The sequence below is a fragment of the Mauremys mutica genome, chromosome 5, assembly GCF_020497125.1.
Source record: "Mauremys mutica isolate MM-2020 ecotype Southern chromosome 5, ASM2049712v1, whole genome shotgun sequence".
Classification (NCBI taxonomy): Eukaryota; Metazoa; Chordata; order Testudines; family Geoemydidae; genus Mauremys; species Mauremys mutica.
The window spans coordinates 59554608-59570901 of record NC_059076.1 but is presented as its reverse complement, the minus strand read 5'-3'; the positions used below and the strand labels follow the sequence as shown (position 1 = coordinate 59570901).

The 16294-nt window shown below is 38.1% G+C and overlaps 1 protein-coding gene across 2 annotated transcripts in view; it reads left to right on the top strand.

The window, feature by feature from the left end:
- The window catches only part of TTC29 (tetratricopeptide repeat domain 29), a 199393-nt gene that overhangs the window by 106925 nt on the left and 76174 nt on the right, over positions 1-16294 (top strand). For both annotated transcript variants that reach the window (XM_045019091.1, XM_045019090.1), the window contains exons 10-11: positions 8698-8821; positions 13937-14168. In XM_045019091.1, the coding sequence (XP_044875026.1) occupies positions 8698-8821; positions 13937-14168 (356 nt within the window). The remainder of the gene's footprint in view (positions 1-8697; positions 8822-13936; positions 14169-16294) is intronic.

Here is a 16294-nt window from a genome sequence, read left to right as displayed (position 1 = left end):
GAAATTAGAACTTTTACAAAAATCATTGATACAAAATAATATAATGCAATTGAATATGATCAATAAAAGCAAGGAAATTCAAAGTCAAAGTTTATGGATTGTCCTTGACTCATTCTGTTGTGCGTAGGTATTGCAGGATACATGATGTATACATATTATTCCAAGACTCCAACAATATCTGCACAAATCAGCCTTTATGGGAAAGAGAGCACTTGTACAAGGCTGGGATGGAGAGAGAGGGCTGACCAGACAGACACAACTTACATTTCCTTTCTCATCCTGGTTGCCATCAAAAGGTCCCAGCTTTGCCTACAATGAGCACTTTCATAAATTCCCCCATTATTTCTCTATCACCAGTGCTGCACCACCATTGCTAGCAACAATGGGAGAGCTGGATATGACTGTCTGCTGGTTCTTTTACCACTGTGCCATCTAAATCTGCTTTGAGCAGGGGAAAACTTGCTTCCTGACTTACATCAGCCAGACTTATCTCTAGCAGTCCCTTTACTGCCAACGACCCTATTTAGAGCTGGGCTCTGAGGCAGAGGAGAGGAGAGAGTATCATCCTGTGGCTCTGTGGAGGCAATACACTTGGAGAACAGAGTTACTATTGAGTAACTCCTTTTATCTTTTTTGTGACATTTGATTTAAAAAAAATTAAAGCACCTAAGAAATTTAAGCCCTTAGGTCTCATTTTCAAAAGTGACTTAAGCACTTAGCCTAAGGCCATGTCTACACTATAAACTTACATCGGTATAACTGCGTTGCTCAGGGGTGTGAAAAATCCACACCCCTGAGCGACGCAGTTATACCAACCTAACCCTCGGTGTAGACTGTGCTATGTCAACAGGAGGGCTTCTTTCATTGAAATAGCTACCACCTCTTGCAGAGGTAGATTAATTATGCTGATGGGAGAAGCTCTCCCATTGGCATAGTAGCATCTTCACTGAAGCATAACAGGGGCCACAGCTGTACCAGTGCAGCTACCCCACTGCAGCATTTTAAGTGTAGACCTACCCTTAGTCTCATTGAAAGTCAGTGAGACTTAGACTTCTCAGTCTTTTAGGTTCTTTTGAAAATTTTACACATTGTCTCCACAGAGCTCCATTGTAGGAGACCAGCTAGCACTGACTCCTTAACGTGAACTGAGAAGTCTTGCTAACTGAACAATGACTGAGGCATTGCCCTCCTGAAATCAGCATCAGTTCTTAGTGCAGTTTTGAGATACTAGTGACTCATGAAAGTGTGAACTGAATTTCAAGATTTTTATATAATAGCACACTGCAGATTCTTGCCATTGATGCTGCTACCTCCCTAGCTGAGTGTTTCCCAAGATATTTGGTACACAAACATCAGGTAGGTTATAACATGATTGGATTCATGGTTTTATCTCCACTTAAACAGCTTTAGAGCTGAGCTGTCTTCATTGGTAGATTTTTCTCCAAAGTCCACAAGTACTCTGACTTTCTGAACAACCTTCATTCTGACTAAGTAGTAACTAAAAGCTCTTTTATCATTCATGGTATGTACCCTCTCTTCCCCAGCATGCCTATGGGGATTCTGGGGAAAACACAGGCATTGATATAGACTGAGGTGAAACTCTGATACTGTTTTTGCAGAAAATTTGAGCAAAGCCTGCATATCACATTGTCTTTGTGAAATGTAGTATAAGGTGGAAGGGTCATCAGATCCTGCAATTCCAAGGCCCCCTGGCTAATTTAATGGCCATGAAGAATGAGAACTTCAGCAAGAGGTGGTACAGACCACAGTATCTGTTAACTTAAAGTTTGTGTAGTGCCACAAATGCCAAGGATCAGCAGAATCCCAAATGGGAAGAAAGAAGTCTGTAACATCCCTTTAATAAATATTCTAAGAGGGGATGGTTACATTCCATGATATAGGCAGATATAACCGCTAAGTAAATGTTAGTGGAAACTAATAACAGTCTTAATACCATCAGAAACTAGAGAAATTCTAAAATAACTGTAGCTGGCCATGAAAATGGGTCCAGGTCTTTTTCTTAAGGTAATATTTTAAATTGCCTTGCATGGTGACAGGTTTCAGAGCGGTAGCCGTGTTTGTCTGTATCAGCAAAAACAACGAGGAGTCCTTGTGGCACATTAGAGACTAACAAATTTATTTGGGCATAAGCTTTCGTGGGCTAGAACCCACTTCATCGGATACATGAAGTGAAAAATACAGGAGCAGGTATAAATACATGAAAGAATGGGGTTTGCTTTACCAAGTGTGAGGTCACTCTAATGAGATAAATCAATTAACAGCAGGATACCAAGGGAGGAAAAATAACTTTTGAAGTGGTAAGAGAGTGGCCTAGAGTGTTCTCCTACCAGTTTTTGAATGTTATGATTCCTGATGTCAGATTGGTGTCCATTTATTCTTTTGCATAGAGACTGTCCAGTTTGGCCAATGTACATTGTAGAGGGGCATCGCTGGCACATGATGGCATATATGATGTGCAGGTGAACGAGCCCTGGATGATGTGGCTGATGTGATTAGGTCCTATATGGTGTCCCTTGAATAGATATGTGGACAGAGTTGGCACTGGGGTTTGTAGCAGGGTTTGGTTCCTGGGTTGGTGTTTTTGTTCTGTGGTGTGTAGTTGCTGGTGAGTATTTGCTTCCGGTTGGGGGTCTGTCTGTAGGCGAGGATTGGCCTGTCTCCCAAGGTCTGTGAGAGTGAGGGATCATCCTTCAGGATAGGTTGTAGATCCTTGATGATGCGCTGGAGAGGTTTTAGTTGGGGGCTGTAGGTGACGGCTAGTGGCGTTCTGTTACTTTCTTTGTTGGGCCTGTCTTGTAGTAGGTGACTTCTCGGTACCCTTCTGACTGTCAATCTGTTTCTTCACTTCATCAGGTGGGTATTGCAGTTTTAAGAACTCTTGATAGAGATTCTGTAGGTGTTTGTCTCTGTCTGAGGGACACCATCAAAAACCAGTAGGAGAACACTTCAATCTCTCTGGTCACTCATAACCAACAAAAGTGGCAATTCTTCAACAAAAAAACTTCAAAAACAGACTCCAACACGAAGCTGCAGAACTGGAATTAATTTGCAAACTGGATACCATCAGATTAGGCCTGAATAAAGACTGGGAGTGGTTGGGTCATTACAAAACCTAAACTTAATTTCCCCAATATTAATTTCTCCCTACTGTTACTCACACCTTCTTGTCAACTGTCTGTAATAGGCCACTCTCTTACCACTTCAGTAGTTATTTTTCCTCCCTTGATATCCTGCTGTTAATTGATTTATCTCATTAGACTGACCTCACACTTGGTAAAGCAACCCCCATTCTTTCATGTATTTATACCTGTTCCTGTATTTTTCACTTCATGCATCCGATGAAGTGGGTACTAGCCTATGAAAGCTTATGCCCAAATAAATTTGTTAGTCTCTAAGGTGCCACAAGGACTCCTCCTTATTTTAAATTGGTTCCATTTGGCCATATAACACCTCATAATGGATGGCTTCTGGACTCTAACAGAATAGCTTTGATCTCTTTGGACAAGCATAAATCTACTTGACCTTAGAAATCTAGCAGCCATACTGTAAGTAGAAGTGACTTAAGATTTGAGAGCATTACCCTATCCTGCTCAGACAAAGTATCATGACTGGGTAAAGATTAATGAGAGCCAATAGTTCCAAGAACCAGTTTTGCCCAGCCCAGATGATCATGACTAAGATCACTCTGGATCTGTTTTGTTGAATCTTCCTCAATATTACGAGGATGAGGGGAAATGAAGGACAGGTGTAAAGGAGTGCTTTCCCCAATGTAAAAAGGGGCATGTGATACACATTGTAGGTCCCCGTTCACTCTTACATAGAACTTTGGATGCTTATTGTTCTGACCTGTGTCTGGATGACCCCACTGGAAAATACTGGATGAGCCAGTGAAGGTTTGAATGACTTCCCATCACGATTCACAACCTTCAGATAGGCAGATTTCTACCAACTCAGAAAAATAGTAGGCAAGGTCCTCTGGAAAGACCAATTAAGAAGAAAGGGAGTCAAAGTAAATATCAAGCTATTCCGATGCAGAGGAAAGATAAAAAGAGCCACAGGAGGTCAGTGTGGCTGCACAAGGAGCTTCTAACTATCTAAAAACCAAAAGGGCTACATACAGGAAATGGAAGAAAGGGCATGTCCTCAAGGAAGTATACATGGGAATAGCGGGAGTGTGTAGGGACAAAGACAAAATCAGGAAAGCCAAGGCTAGAATGAGTTACAGCTGGCAAGAAATGCTAGAGATACCAAGAAGGGGTTCTTCAAATATGTCAGACAAAAAAGAAAGATCAAGGATTGTGTGGGTCCACTGCTCAATGGAGAAAGTGAGCTGGTAACGAAAGATGATAGGAAGGCAGAGCTGCTCAATGCCTGCTTTGCTTCAGTCTTCTCCCCCAAAAAAATAACAGTACAACTAATGAAGTCAAGGGAAGGAATGCAGTAAATATGGGATAAGTAAAGAACACATCAGAGATCTTCTGACCAATTTGAATGAATCCAAATCAACAGGGCTGGATGCTATTCACCCAAGGGTACTGAAGAAATTAGCAGAAGAAATCTCAGAGCCACTAGCAACAATATTTACAAAGTCATGGATGACAGGAAAGATTCCAGAAGACTGGAAAAGGGCTAACATAGTGCCCATCTTTAAAAAGGGGGGAAAGGAGGAGCCAGGGAAATATAGACAAATCAGCGTGACTTCAATATCTAGAGCAATGTATAAAACATTCAATTTGTGAATACCTGGCAGATGAAGAGGTAATCACTAGTGACCAACATAGATTTACCAAGAACAAATTATGCCAAACCAGCTTGATTTCCTTCTTTGACAGGGTAACTGATTTGGGGGTGGATAGGGTGAATGCGATGGAGATAATATACTTGGACTTCAGCAAGGCTTTTGACACAGTCCTACATGACATTCTGATAAGTGAGCAGGAGAAATGTGGGCTCAACACTCAGATACTTGAAAGGACACCATAAAAAAAGATGGAGAAAAGTTCTTTTTTGCTACAGAGGGCAGGAAAAGAGGCAGTGGGTTCAAACTACAGCATAACAGATTTAGATTAAATTGCAGGGAAAACTTCCTAACTGTAAGAACAGTAGGACAATGGAACAGACATCCTAGGGAGGTCATGGAAGCTTCTTCACTGGAGATTTTCAAAAGGAGGCTGGATCTGGAGGCTTGGATGATTTAGACACAAGAAATCCTGCATCTTGGCAGGGGGTTAGACTAGATGAGCCTTGTGGTCCCTTCTAACCCTATGATTCTATGATTCTAACCTTCAGACCCTGGTGCGGAATAGACAGGGTCACCTCATTTTGAATGCATCATTCCACTGATTGCCTCTTAACACTACAGAGTTGAACAAGCTTCTCTGGTCATTCAGGTAATACATCACAACTGCAGTGTATGTTAGAATCTGCACTGATTGCCCTCTGATCCATAGGGAAAAAAGCCTTTGAGAACCAGCCTGTTGTCCCATATATTTTGCAGTTTTATATGGAGTCTTGGAGATCCTAACCATGCTGCTGAAGCCTGATAGGAGGTTTCTAGACCTATCATTATTTGAGGTGCAGTCTGGTATAAGGGCATCACCTTCAAGATAATCTCTGGCAATGTTCTCTGTAGTAAAGAGTGACATGTTGTGGGCACTGGGTTTGTACATCAGATTCAACCACCCTTGCAAGACTTGCTTGAGCAACGTCACAAAAGGTTTAGGCCTCCATAATGCCTAACACTTGCAGAGAAAATTCCATTGGCTCATTTAGCTTGAAATGAGAAAACAAGAGTTACTACAGGTATGTAATACCTTTTACTGAAGCAATCATAACTGCCCTATGGAGTCATGAATGCCAATGTTGTAAAAAATATAGGAGAGTAATATCTTAAGAAGCAGAACATGTATAGTTATGCAAAGCATGTAGAATTTTTGAAAAATATGAATTTTTGGAAGAACCATAAAATTATAGATGATTGAGATGGATAAGACCTATTTATAACATTATTAGTGCATCTTACTGTCCAATGCAGGGTTGTTTCTGGCAGACTATATTTTAGTGCTTTGTCTGGACTAGTTTTAAATGTCTCAAGCTATAGGCTTCCATAATTTCTTTTGGAAGACTATTCTACCATCTAGTAGCAGAGCTCTTTGGTAGTGTGAGAATTACCTTTTTGTTATTAATCAAATTAATTTTCTTTTGCCTGAGAGAAATTATATGCCCTAGTAATTTTTATATTTTCTATAAATGGAGCATAAGGTCTTTGATGTGAAATATCCAAAAATGACCAAAAATACATCAAAACATTTCTATTAATTCATGAGATTAAGAAAACCTTTTTACATTTTCTCCTGTCACTGATTCCATTTGCCTTATTACTTTCAGCCTCTAGCCCACAAACTTGGTGGCACAATCAACAAACCCCTTAGTGGCTGTTTCATCTCTGCTCTATTTGATTTCTCCACTCTGAGTAAATGATTAAGTTTTCATGCATTGGTTCAACCAAAATCTATGTTCACTCAACCACATCCTTTATTGATTACTTCTACTGCAAACAGTAGGCCAAGTGTGATATACATAATTGGACAGTTGTCAGGGGATGTGGGTGTTAACAGTCCTGTTTTCCCAGTTGGAAACTGGAATCACCTTGATACACAAATATTCTGCACTGTTTCATTCTCATCCTTTGGACCGAGGAGTTCTTTTCCTCAGAATATATGTTTTTAACTCTCTAAGGTCTGGTTGAATGGATTTAATGATTATACCATATAATATGGTGTTGAAGTTGCACCTGTGCACTGCATATAGAAAACTAGAAAAACTGGAATTAATATTTGTCTAACACTTTAACCTTGTCCTTTAACTTATATAAATCATGTGCCATGCTTCTGTGTGGAAATGTTTGATTTTCTCCCCTTTGGAAGAAAGATAGGTTTCCAAATATGTTTCTAATTCTAAAATTCAGAAACCTTTTGACATTGAGCAAATGTTTACAATTCAGGACTTTTCATATTGTAGTGCTGTTTAAATATGTTCATTTAATAATTTTGATAAATAGAATTCTACTCATTTAAAAATATGTTCTTTACTGTAACATAACACTAGAATATTTTAAGCACCCTGTTAAATTCTGGATGTTTTGGCAGCCTATTGCAATAGTGCAGCTGACTCCACTTATGTAGAGGTGGTCACAGCAAAATTAAAGATTTGCATCAAAGCTTCACTGTTTTTTCCTGTTATGGGGCAGGAAAATCACTGTTCTGATTACTCTGTTTGCATACGCCAATTAAGGAACCGTAGCAGATATAGCACCATCAAATTCTGGAAACGCGTATCCCTAATATGGTTTATATTAAAAGGATTAGTTAAAATAAGCCTCAGTCAGTCATTTGTTGCAGGAATATAATTTAAAGGTGTTTTAAAATAGTATGAATTTTTCGTCACTTACAGGAACTTAAATTTGTGAGGTTCTAAATTAGGACTGGATGTTTTTTGGCTGGCTTGGTGACTTGACATATTGCAAGCTGCACTACTACATTAGAGACTCAGGTTCATGGCTTATATTGAGGTCAGCTGCAGTGACAGTCAGCCTTAAAGAGAAAAAGAGTGCAGTGCTTCACTCGTAAGCAAACTTGAGCATCTGGCCTAGAGGGCAGAGATACTATATTGTTAACATGGCCAGCTTTATTAAAAATGATATGTGCAAATATTATTGTCAAAGTCGTTAGCCAATTTTCATCCTAGATTGGGAGTAACCTCAAGTAGCCTGAGTCTCAGTGGGAATTGGAGGTGACACCTGCAATCCACAGTTTATAGGGTAGCCTGTATGACTGCAGCAACCGTTGGCCTGTGCAGCCAAACAGCGGCATTACATCCCAAAGGAGGCTACCAGCTCTATGGTCTACAACGTTAGTGTCATTATACTGCTGCTGCTGTACAAGAAGAGAAAGAATTCTAAAACAAAAAGTGTCATTCATGAATGATGGGGGCAGAAAAACATAAAAGCAAGATTCTCACTGACAAACTAATACGCTTAGTCTCCTCCCTCGGCATGTTCTCTCAATTTGGTCACTAGGCGAGGTCTGACCTATCTACAAAATTGTGTGACCAGATGCTGATCAAATAAAACATCATTTTAGAGTACTGGAAACTCAGAAAAGCATTGTAAATAATAACCTACCTATTTTGTTCATTCTTGGTACTAAAAATAACGCAACAATATACTGGAAATTTAGGAAATGTATTTTTTTCTTACGGTGTACAGAGGACCTAATTCTGCCCGTTGTCCACTACAATTGGTTAATAACATAGTAAAAACATCCTGATTGATTAATAACTTATATTGGTTAATAATTAAATCACAGAGTGTTTTAATATCATGTGCTGCAAAGAGCTGCAGGAGACACAGTAAAGAGCAACTTGCAGCTCACAAGTCTCAGTCTGAGTATCACTGCTCTACATGCTTCCATGGAGGCAGCAGATATGCAAATGAGGACAGAACTGGATTCCAAATTTCACCCCAACGCAAGTTAGTAAATACAGTTTCTAGACTTCTGTACTTCAAAATAAGTCTGCTAAGGGAGGCAATGACAGATTATCAGCTATAGTCTATTGCAGTGTATGAAGAAACAACCTCAATAAAAATTTAATTGCAACCTTTGTCATTTGTTTTAGTCAAGTAAAAGTGACTGAGGCTATTGAGTACTTGGAAAAGTTTGTGACAGTTGCCAAGAGTGCTCAGCTAAGCCGAAGTCTAGTGGATGCATGCATATCCCTTGGAGATATTTACAATGAAAGAGTAAGTATTAATTATAATGATGATGCCCTACAGTTGACTGTAATTTAGGGTCAAAATCTGTGTTCTTGTATGAGAGACTGTCCCATCAGAATCTGATGAATGTATTGATTCATATAGGAATTTATCCTATATTGCCAAATAACTAGGTATGGATGTGAACTGGAATGCCAAATCTGAACACTTTTGGATAACGTTAAAATGTGTTCCTAAACTCAAATCCAAATTTCACAATAAGGATGTAATTCTGTAATGAGTCAAACCAAAACACCAAATCCAAACAATCCCTATATTTCAACTCTTGTCAACAGTCTGGGTCCAGATATGCAGCTTGGGCGCATCTATACAAATTAACAATTAAATCACAAATAAATATGTTATAGCATATTACTGTACATTATAACTACTGCTCTTTGAAGATTAACAAATGGACAAATAAAAATTCTAACCTACTACACTGGTGGAGATTTAAATCTTTTAGCCTAATTTGCTATGTGTGCTCTGCCAGCATAATTCAGGAAGTAACTTCCAGTAGAAGAAAGTCCTCCAGGGGAGTGTATCAGTAGTGCAAAATCATTTTCCACACACATGTGCTCACGTGCATGCACACACATTCTACTTAATGGCCTTGATTTGGTCTGTGCAACCCAGAAAGTAGTCAGTGCTGGACAAGGCAAGGTTGGAGTACCCATGAAATATGCTGATTTAACATATCTCCCAGACAGCTTCCTTTTGAACTAGGCCTGATATTTAAAACTGTCCTCTGGTGAAACCTCAAATGAAGGCACTAGCTGCCTTTCTTTCCATGTAATAAAAGCCTCTGCCAGTGCAGCTGCCTGTGCAGGGACAAATAAAACTCAAAAGAGTATTCAGAAAAAAAGTATTTGATGCCAAGAGTTTTAAAAACATTTTTGAAGTTGAAATGATACATGGAATCATGTTGAAATAATAAGTAATAAAAGAAAATTGTACCCATCTTGTTCAGCCCTGCTAGTTGCAGAAGGTGGGAAAACACTTGCACCATGAATAAATTCTATATAAAGATTGAAGATGAAGTTTTAAATTACTAAGAGCATTTCTGAGCTGAGGCTACCATATTGCTGAAAAAGTGGGGGAGCTCTATAGGTATGCAGCAACCATAAATCTGGTATTTCCTAACTTTCAAATGCTTGATTTGGTGACCTAAATAACATTCTTTTAATTTATACTACAGGCTGCATGTCCACCTTAGAAATTGCAACCCCCAAATGACTCCTTACTTTTATGTTTTATCTTATATAGAATTCCCTATACAAAGGTTACTGCCTGTGGTGTTGCTTAAGCAATGAAACAAAGTCTATGCTGTAATCTTTGAATTAACCTGGGACTTCAATATTACGATATTCTCATTTAAAGATTTTCTCCTTAATGCAAATGCAAAAGACTCTGCCTTTTTAAAAAATGATCTTGAAAGCCAAAGAATTTGCAAGGTATATAAGAAATATATTTAAAAATGTACCTTTATTGTAGTTTAGTGGATTTGGAAGTCAGAATAAAATAGGTTTATATCAACTGTAGAGTTAAATATTTCCCCTCCACAGTTCAGGCAAGTGTTGCAAAATATTTAACTCAAACTCTGGTTAACTGCCATTTACATTCTTCTGCCATCATGGCTGATTACCAACTGCATTCAAAGTGATCTTCTGTAACAACTAGCCTTCTCCTACATGTTCTCCTTAAGTTCTGTTTGTGATATCAGAATTCAAAATTGATTGGTGTCTCAGCACTGAATCATGATATCACAAAAATAAAGAAATACAGAGAAAGAATATGACTTTTAAATATTCTTGGGGATTTTTGTAAAATATGTCACTAAAAATATGGCAATATTTCTTTAAAACTAAAAACATATAGTGAGAGCTCACTGCATTATGTTAAATGACATCTCTTTTCAAACTGTCATTCTGAAACAATGTACAAGTCTCCTAAAATTAAAAATACTAAAGCAAAGCATATATCTGCTCTGCAGAGTTCTTTCCTTCATTTGGTTGATTTTTAAGGGATGTGTTACTTTTCTTGTTACGGTTATTGTTGTTACTATTTAGTTTTAGAAATCATACTGCTTGAAACATCAATAGCAAATTATATTTCTACTTGATAGGAAATAGGGTTTTATTTTAATGGTATATATCAAATAACATGTAGTTTAACTAGCCTTAGTTTAGTATTAGTTCTTAGCATAAATATAGGAGTGATTTTGCAAGACTAAACAAGTTCTGAGGATTCTAAATCCTAGTTAGTCTCAACAAAAATTGAGGAAGGGACAGTCCACAGGAAAATAGTGCTGGATTATGTGAATGAAAATAACTCTCTGCTCCAATATGCAAGCCAGGTTGCTACTTCTATCACTGAAGAATTTTTTCTAGTGATTGGTGGGTTTTAAATCATATCCCATTAAGCTGCATACTTAACATCGGAAATACACTTTTCCTTTTTACAATGCTGACCATGCTCATGAGTTTTTGTATGCATAACAAAAAAATCACATCTACCCATAGCTCCTTCCCACCCGGAAGCCCTCTAAACCTCCACAGTCTAATCAGACACCACAATTGCACAGGGAAGTTGAAATCTTCCGGGGGAGACTTAGTCAAGTTAAAAGTAAAGGGGTCAAGCAGCTGACATCTCTGAAAAAGACTCGTGGGCCAGGAAGGATGTACCCAACAAGGAATGTAGCTTAATCCACGGGGCTTTGAGGAATGGAAACTGATCCACTATGGCTGCTAATAATAGGAACATAGGAATTGCCATACTGGGTCAGACCAGTTGTCCATCTAATATGTGTTCTCAGTCAGTGGCCAGTTTCAGCTGCTTCAAACAAAGACACAAAATGCCTGTAAGAGGCAGTTATATGATAATTTGCCCCCAGGGAAGGTTTCAGTCTAACCCCACTAGTGAAAGTTTGGCTTATGCCCTAACACTTGATCCTTTATATCCCTTCCAAAACATTTATCTATTTTTAAAATATTTATGATTACAATTTAGATATTCTTGTTACTCATATCAATGTCCAATCTCTTTTTTAAATCTAAAACTCTTGGCCTCCATGATATTTTCTGGCAATGAGTTTCACAGACTAACTCTGCACTGAGTGAAAAAAAATATTTCCTTTAATTAGTTTTGAATTTGCTGCCTTTCAGTTATATCAAATGCCCTCTTGTTTTTTGTTGTTTTTTGTTTGTTTGTTTATGAGAAAGATTGGGCAGATTCTATCTTTTCTGTACCATTCGTTGTTTGGTGTGCTTTAATCATGTCGTATCTTATCTCTTGTCCAGTGTAGGTAGCTCAGTTTTTTTCACTCTCTCTTCATAGGGTAGTTTTTTCATGGCCCTAGTCATTCTCATGCTGTATCTCTGAACCTCATTTATTGCAGCTGTATCTTTTTTGAGGTGGAGTAAATAGAACTGAGCACAGTATTCCGAGCAAAGGCATACCATTTATTTATATAATCTCGCATTATAATATTTTCAGATTCTTTTCCATCTCATTCCTTATGCATCCTAACATTTCTTTTGTGTTATTAATATATTATATTTTATTTTTAAGGCTGCTGCACACTGAGCAGATGTCTTCACTGAGATGTTCATATGGATGCCTGGCTCTGTTTCCTGAGCTGATACAGTTAATTTATAACCCAATAAGTGTCATAAGTAATTCAGATTATACTCTCCAATGCGTGTTTCGCATTTTTCAACATTGAATTGCATTTACCATTATGTTGCCCATTCACCAACTTTGGTTAGATCCCTCTGACGTTCCTCCCAGTCTTCCATGGTCTTGACTAACTGAAATAATTTTGTGTCCTTTGCAAGGTTGCCACTTTACTACTCACCCCCTTTTCCAGATAACTAAACAAACAAATTAAACAACACTGATGCAAGTACAGAATCTTGTGGCACCCTATTTTTTTAAAACTATAGGTGTGCCACTTGCTACCCTCTATTATAGTATCTGATTTTTATGAGAGATTCCGTATATTTGCTGGCAACTCAGCCACTTCAGTTTCAGGTTCCTTCAGAAACTCTATGCTGTATACCATCTGGGCCTGGTGATATATTGCCTTTTAAATTGTCAGCTTGTTCCAGCATCCCTTCCTTAGACACCTCCATCTCAGATTGTAGTTCGTCTTTATTACCAGAAAAAAACAGGTCCAGTGTAGGCATCTCCCCAACATGCTTTGTGGCGAAGATAGATGCAGAGAAATCATTTACCTCTCAGCAATGTCCTTATTTTATTTAATTGCTCCCTTTACTCCCCTGTGTTGCAGACCCATGGATTCTCTCAGTCTTTCTGCTTCTGATGTATTTAAAGAATTACTTCTTATTTGTTTTTATTTCTTTTAGCTATTTGCTCTTCAAATTCCACTTCAGCCCTTCTAATGCCTTCTTACATATTGCCTACTGTAGTTTATGCTCCTCTATTTTGGCTCCACTAGTGTTGGGTTTCCATTTTCTGAAGGAAATCTGTGGCTTGAATAACCTCTTTAACCTTGCCATTTACCCATAGGAGTTTACATCTTGCCCTCCTGTTTCCTTTTTTTGTATAGAGGAGTGCATGCGTTCAGAGACACTATTATTATTTCCTTATTTCTAAACATTTTAATTTCTATACTTTTGACAGTAGGGGTTTTGACTAACCCTTGTTCCTTGTTTCTTAAAAAAAAAATCCCTGTTTCTAAATGTTAATGTCACCATGCTAGTTTTTATTCTTTTCCTCTCCCAAGGATGTTGAACGTATTGAATTTCTGGTTACTATTACTGAGTGGCTCAGCTATAATCAGAAATAGTATTTACCATTTATATAGCAGCTTACATGTTCAAAATCCTATACCAATAGGACTAATAAATACAGTTCCTCAAAGAAACAGGTAAATAAGTCATATTATCTGTATTTTACAGATTAAGAAACTGAGGCAGATCGGTGTGAGTTTTCCAAGATTACACAGTGAATCATTCTTGGGGTGGAATAACAGCTGTGGCTTCTTTAAGGTTGTGAAGGGGGAAGTACAAAGCACTAGGGTAAAGATGTGCTAGTTAAAAAATGTAAACACCTCTTCTTCACTTTTCTCTTCCTTATTAGGGGAACTACTACAAAGCCTGTGAATATTTCAATCAGGCTTTTGAGGCAGCAAACACTCTAACTGACTTGCCCCTGGTGGATGAAACGAAGGTTTATTACGGCATCGCAAAAGCTCATAACATGATGGTGGCAGTTAACAGTCATACAGACGCTGCAGATCACGTCAGCATTGAGTACCTGCTGGCATGGAAGGAGAATAGAAGTGACATGTGCACTGACCCTTTTACAGTTGGTAAGACATTGGTTATGAAACGCATTAGTGCTGCATTGTCCTTAATGGTTAAGTCATTTTTCTTGTAGAGTTTTATTAAATTATTTGCTGTGCTTAATCCTATTGGATTACCCTTGTACTGTATAGAGGTTGGATGTGCACTTCGTTGTGCACTTATTTTAAAAAAATAATTAAAAGAGGTTTAAACAATACATAGAAAAGAAACAGGTAATCTATTTCAAATGCTAACTCTAACGTTCGCAATGCTGTTTTTCAAATCATCACAGTTACAGGCAAATGAGTGATGTATCAGTTTAATCAAATGATGATCTGAAATTTAAAAAATCTTCTCCTGTAGTCTGTTTTTACAAGAAAAGGGTTAATATAAACTCTCTTATTAAGAATAAGAAATACTTTTTCAGTTCTCCCTAGCATGGTGGACTTCCTATACCCCTGAGCACTCAAGCACATTTTTGGCATCTTTGCCCACAGCACTGATATCACTTGACCAAAGGAATTTAAAAAAAGAGCTTTTCCCCATTTCCCCTAGTGTAATTTCTTGTATCGAATGGGGTAAATGTGGGTGAAGTGGGATGGATCTTTCTTTCATTGTTTAAATTTTCTTTATTTTTTTAATTTCCTTCTGTCTTCTTTAATGAAAAGAAGAATGATAATACAGCTGTCTAGTTCCTTGTTATCTCTAGTAATCACATTTAGGCATTAAAGAGTTGATGCTATTTTACTGAGGTTAAGCCTACTGTGTATTCTCAGGAACTAATTTCCTCTGCAGATTCCTGTGCTTGGGAGAATATACACCTGGAATGATCTAGGAAGCAATGACATTTGTGGCATTCTACATAATACTCCCTTGCAGTAAATGCTTGGTTCTGCAAAAACGCCATTTATAAAGGACAGTGCCTCAATTTCTTTTTTACTCTCATAGGCAAAGGATCATTCTGTCCGTGTTTTCTTGTTTGTCCTCTTTTTCCCTTTAATAGAATTAGGACAGTTAAGTGTAATTGTAATATGTAAAAATAATTGGTTAGGAGTTTTCTTCCTGAAGATTTTGGCAGCTGAATTGAAGACAGTTGGGTTTGATACCTGGGCCAGCATGGGAGGTAACTAAGAATTGTGGGATGCTATGATATAATTGGCTATTTCTGCTCAAATGACCAGCAGTGAAAGAGTTAACAATTAAATTATCATTAGGTTTGAGTTCCATATCTCACTGAGATGATTATGGCAGTTCACACTTCTGAGCTATGTTAAGGATGTCTGCAGATCCAAGAAGGCAGCAGCATATCTATTTACACTTGGGTCACATATTCAAAGTTATATACGTAACTATGTGGGCTAGATGTAGGGGGATTTTAGAGTGAAAGCTTAGATTCTTTAGCACAATTGTATGGCAACAAGTGAGCAAACAGGAGATTCTACTGCAAACTCCATGGAATTGCTCAAGGCACTGATTACATTAGAAAATTTTTGACTCCAAAGGGAAAGGGTCTTTGTTCTGTACTGAACAGGTTTGTTTCAAGATTCAGTTTTTGTATGATGACACTGGTAGCCACCATGCCTTTTATCAGTTCACAGGACTGGTTTAGTGCTCTCAGCCTGAGAGGCATTCTTTCACATTTTGTTCACTACACACAGTTTGCTTCCTGCTCAGGAATCAATAAAGTCCATCTTTACCCAGACATAGAAATTAACACTCATAGGGACCGGTCTAGATGCTTCAGTGGTTACTGCCTTTTAGCTCCACAAGAAATATTAAACATTCAAAGAAATATTGCTTCTATAAATGTGCAGTTATGTGCGAGGGGAAGAGGGTAATTTTTTGAGGTCTCATGGCTTCTTGCATTCATGGGAATCTGATACACATGCTGATTGTGAGAAACCTACAGTCTTGGTTGAGTGCAAATGGCAAACCAGAAGTCACCAGTTCATCATCATCGAATGCAAGATTCCGTCATCTGATGGATAGTGTCTTCAAACATTCTTTAGAATTTTTTTCCCCTAAACCTCTCCAGAAGTGGTGATAGGCACTTAGGCTGTATTGGAGAGTTCTCTAGAATATCTTAATATTTTGTGTAAAGCCAGAGAAACCCAGAGTTTGCTTAAGTGTATTGTAACTTAGTGTGCCGGGT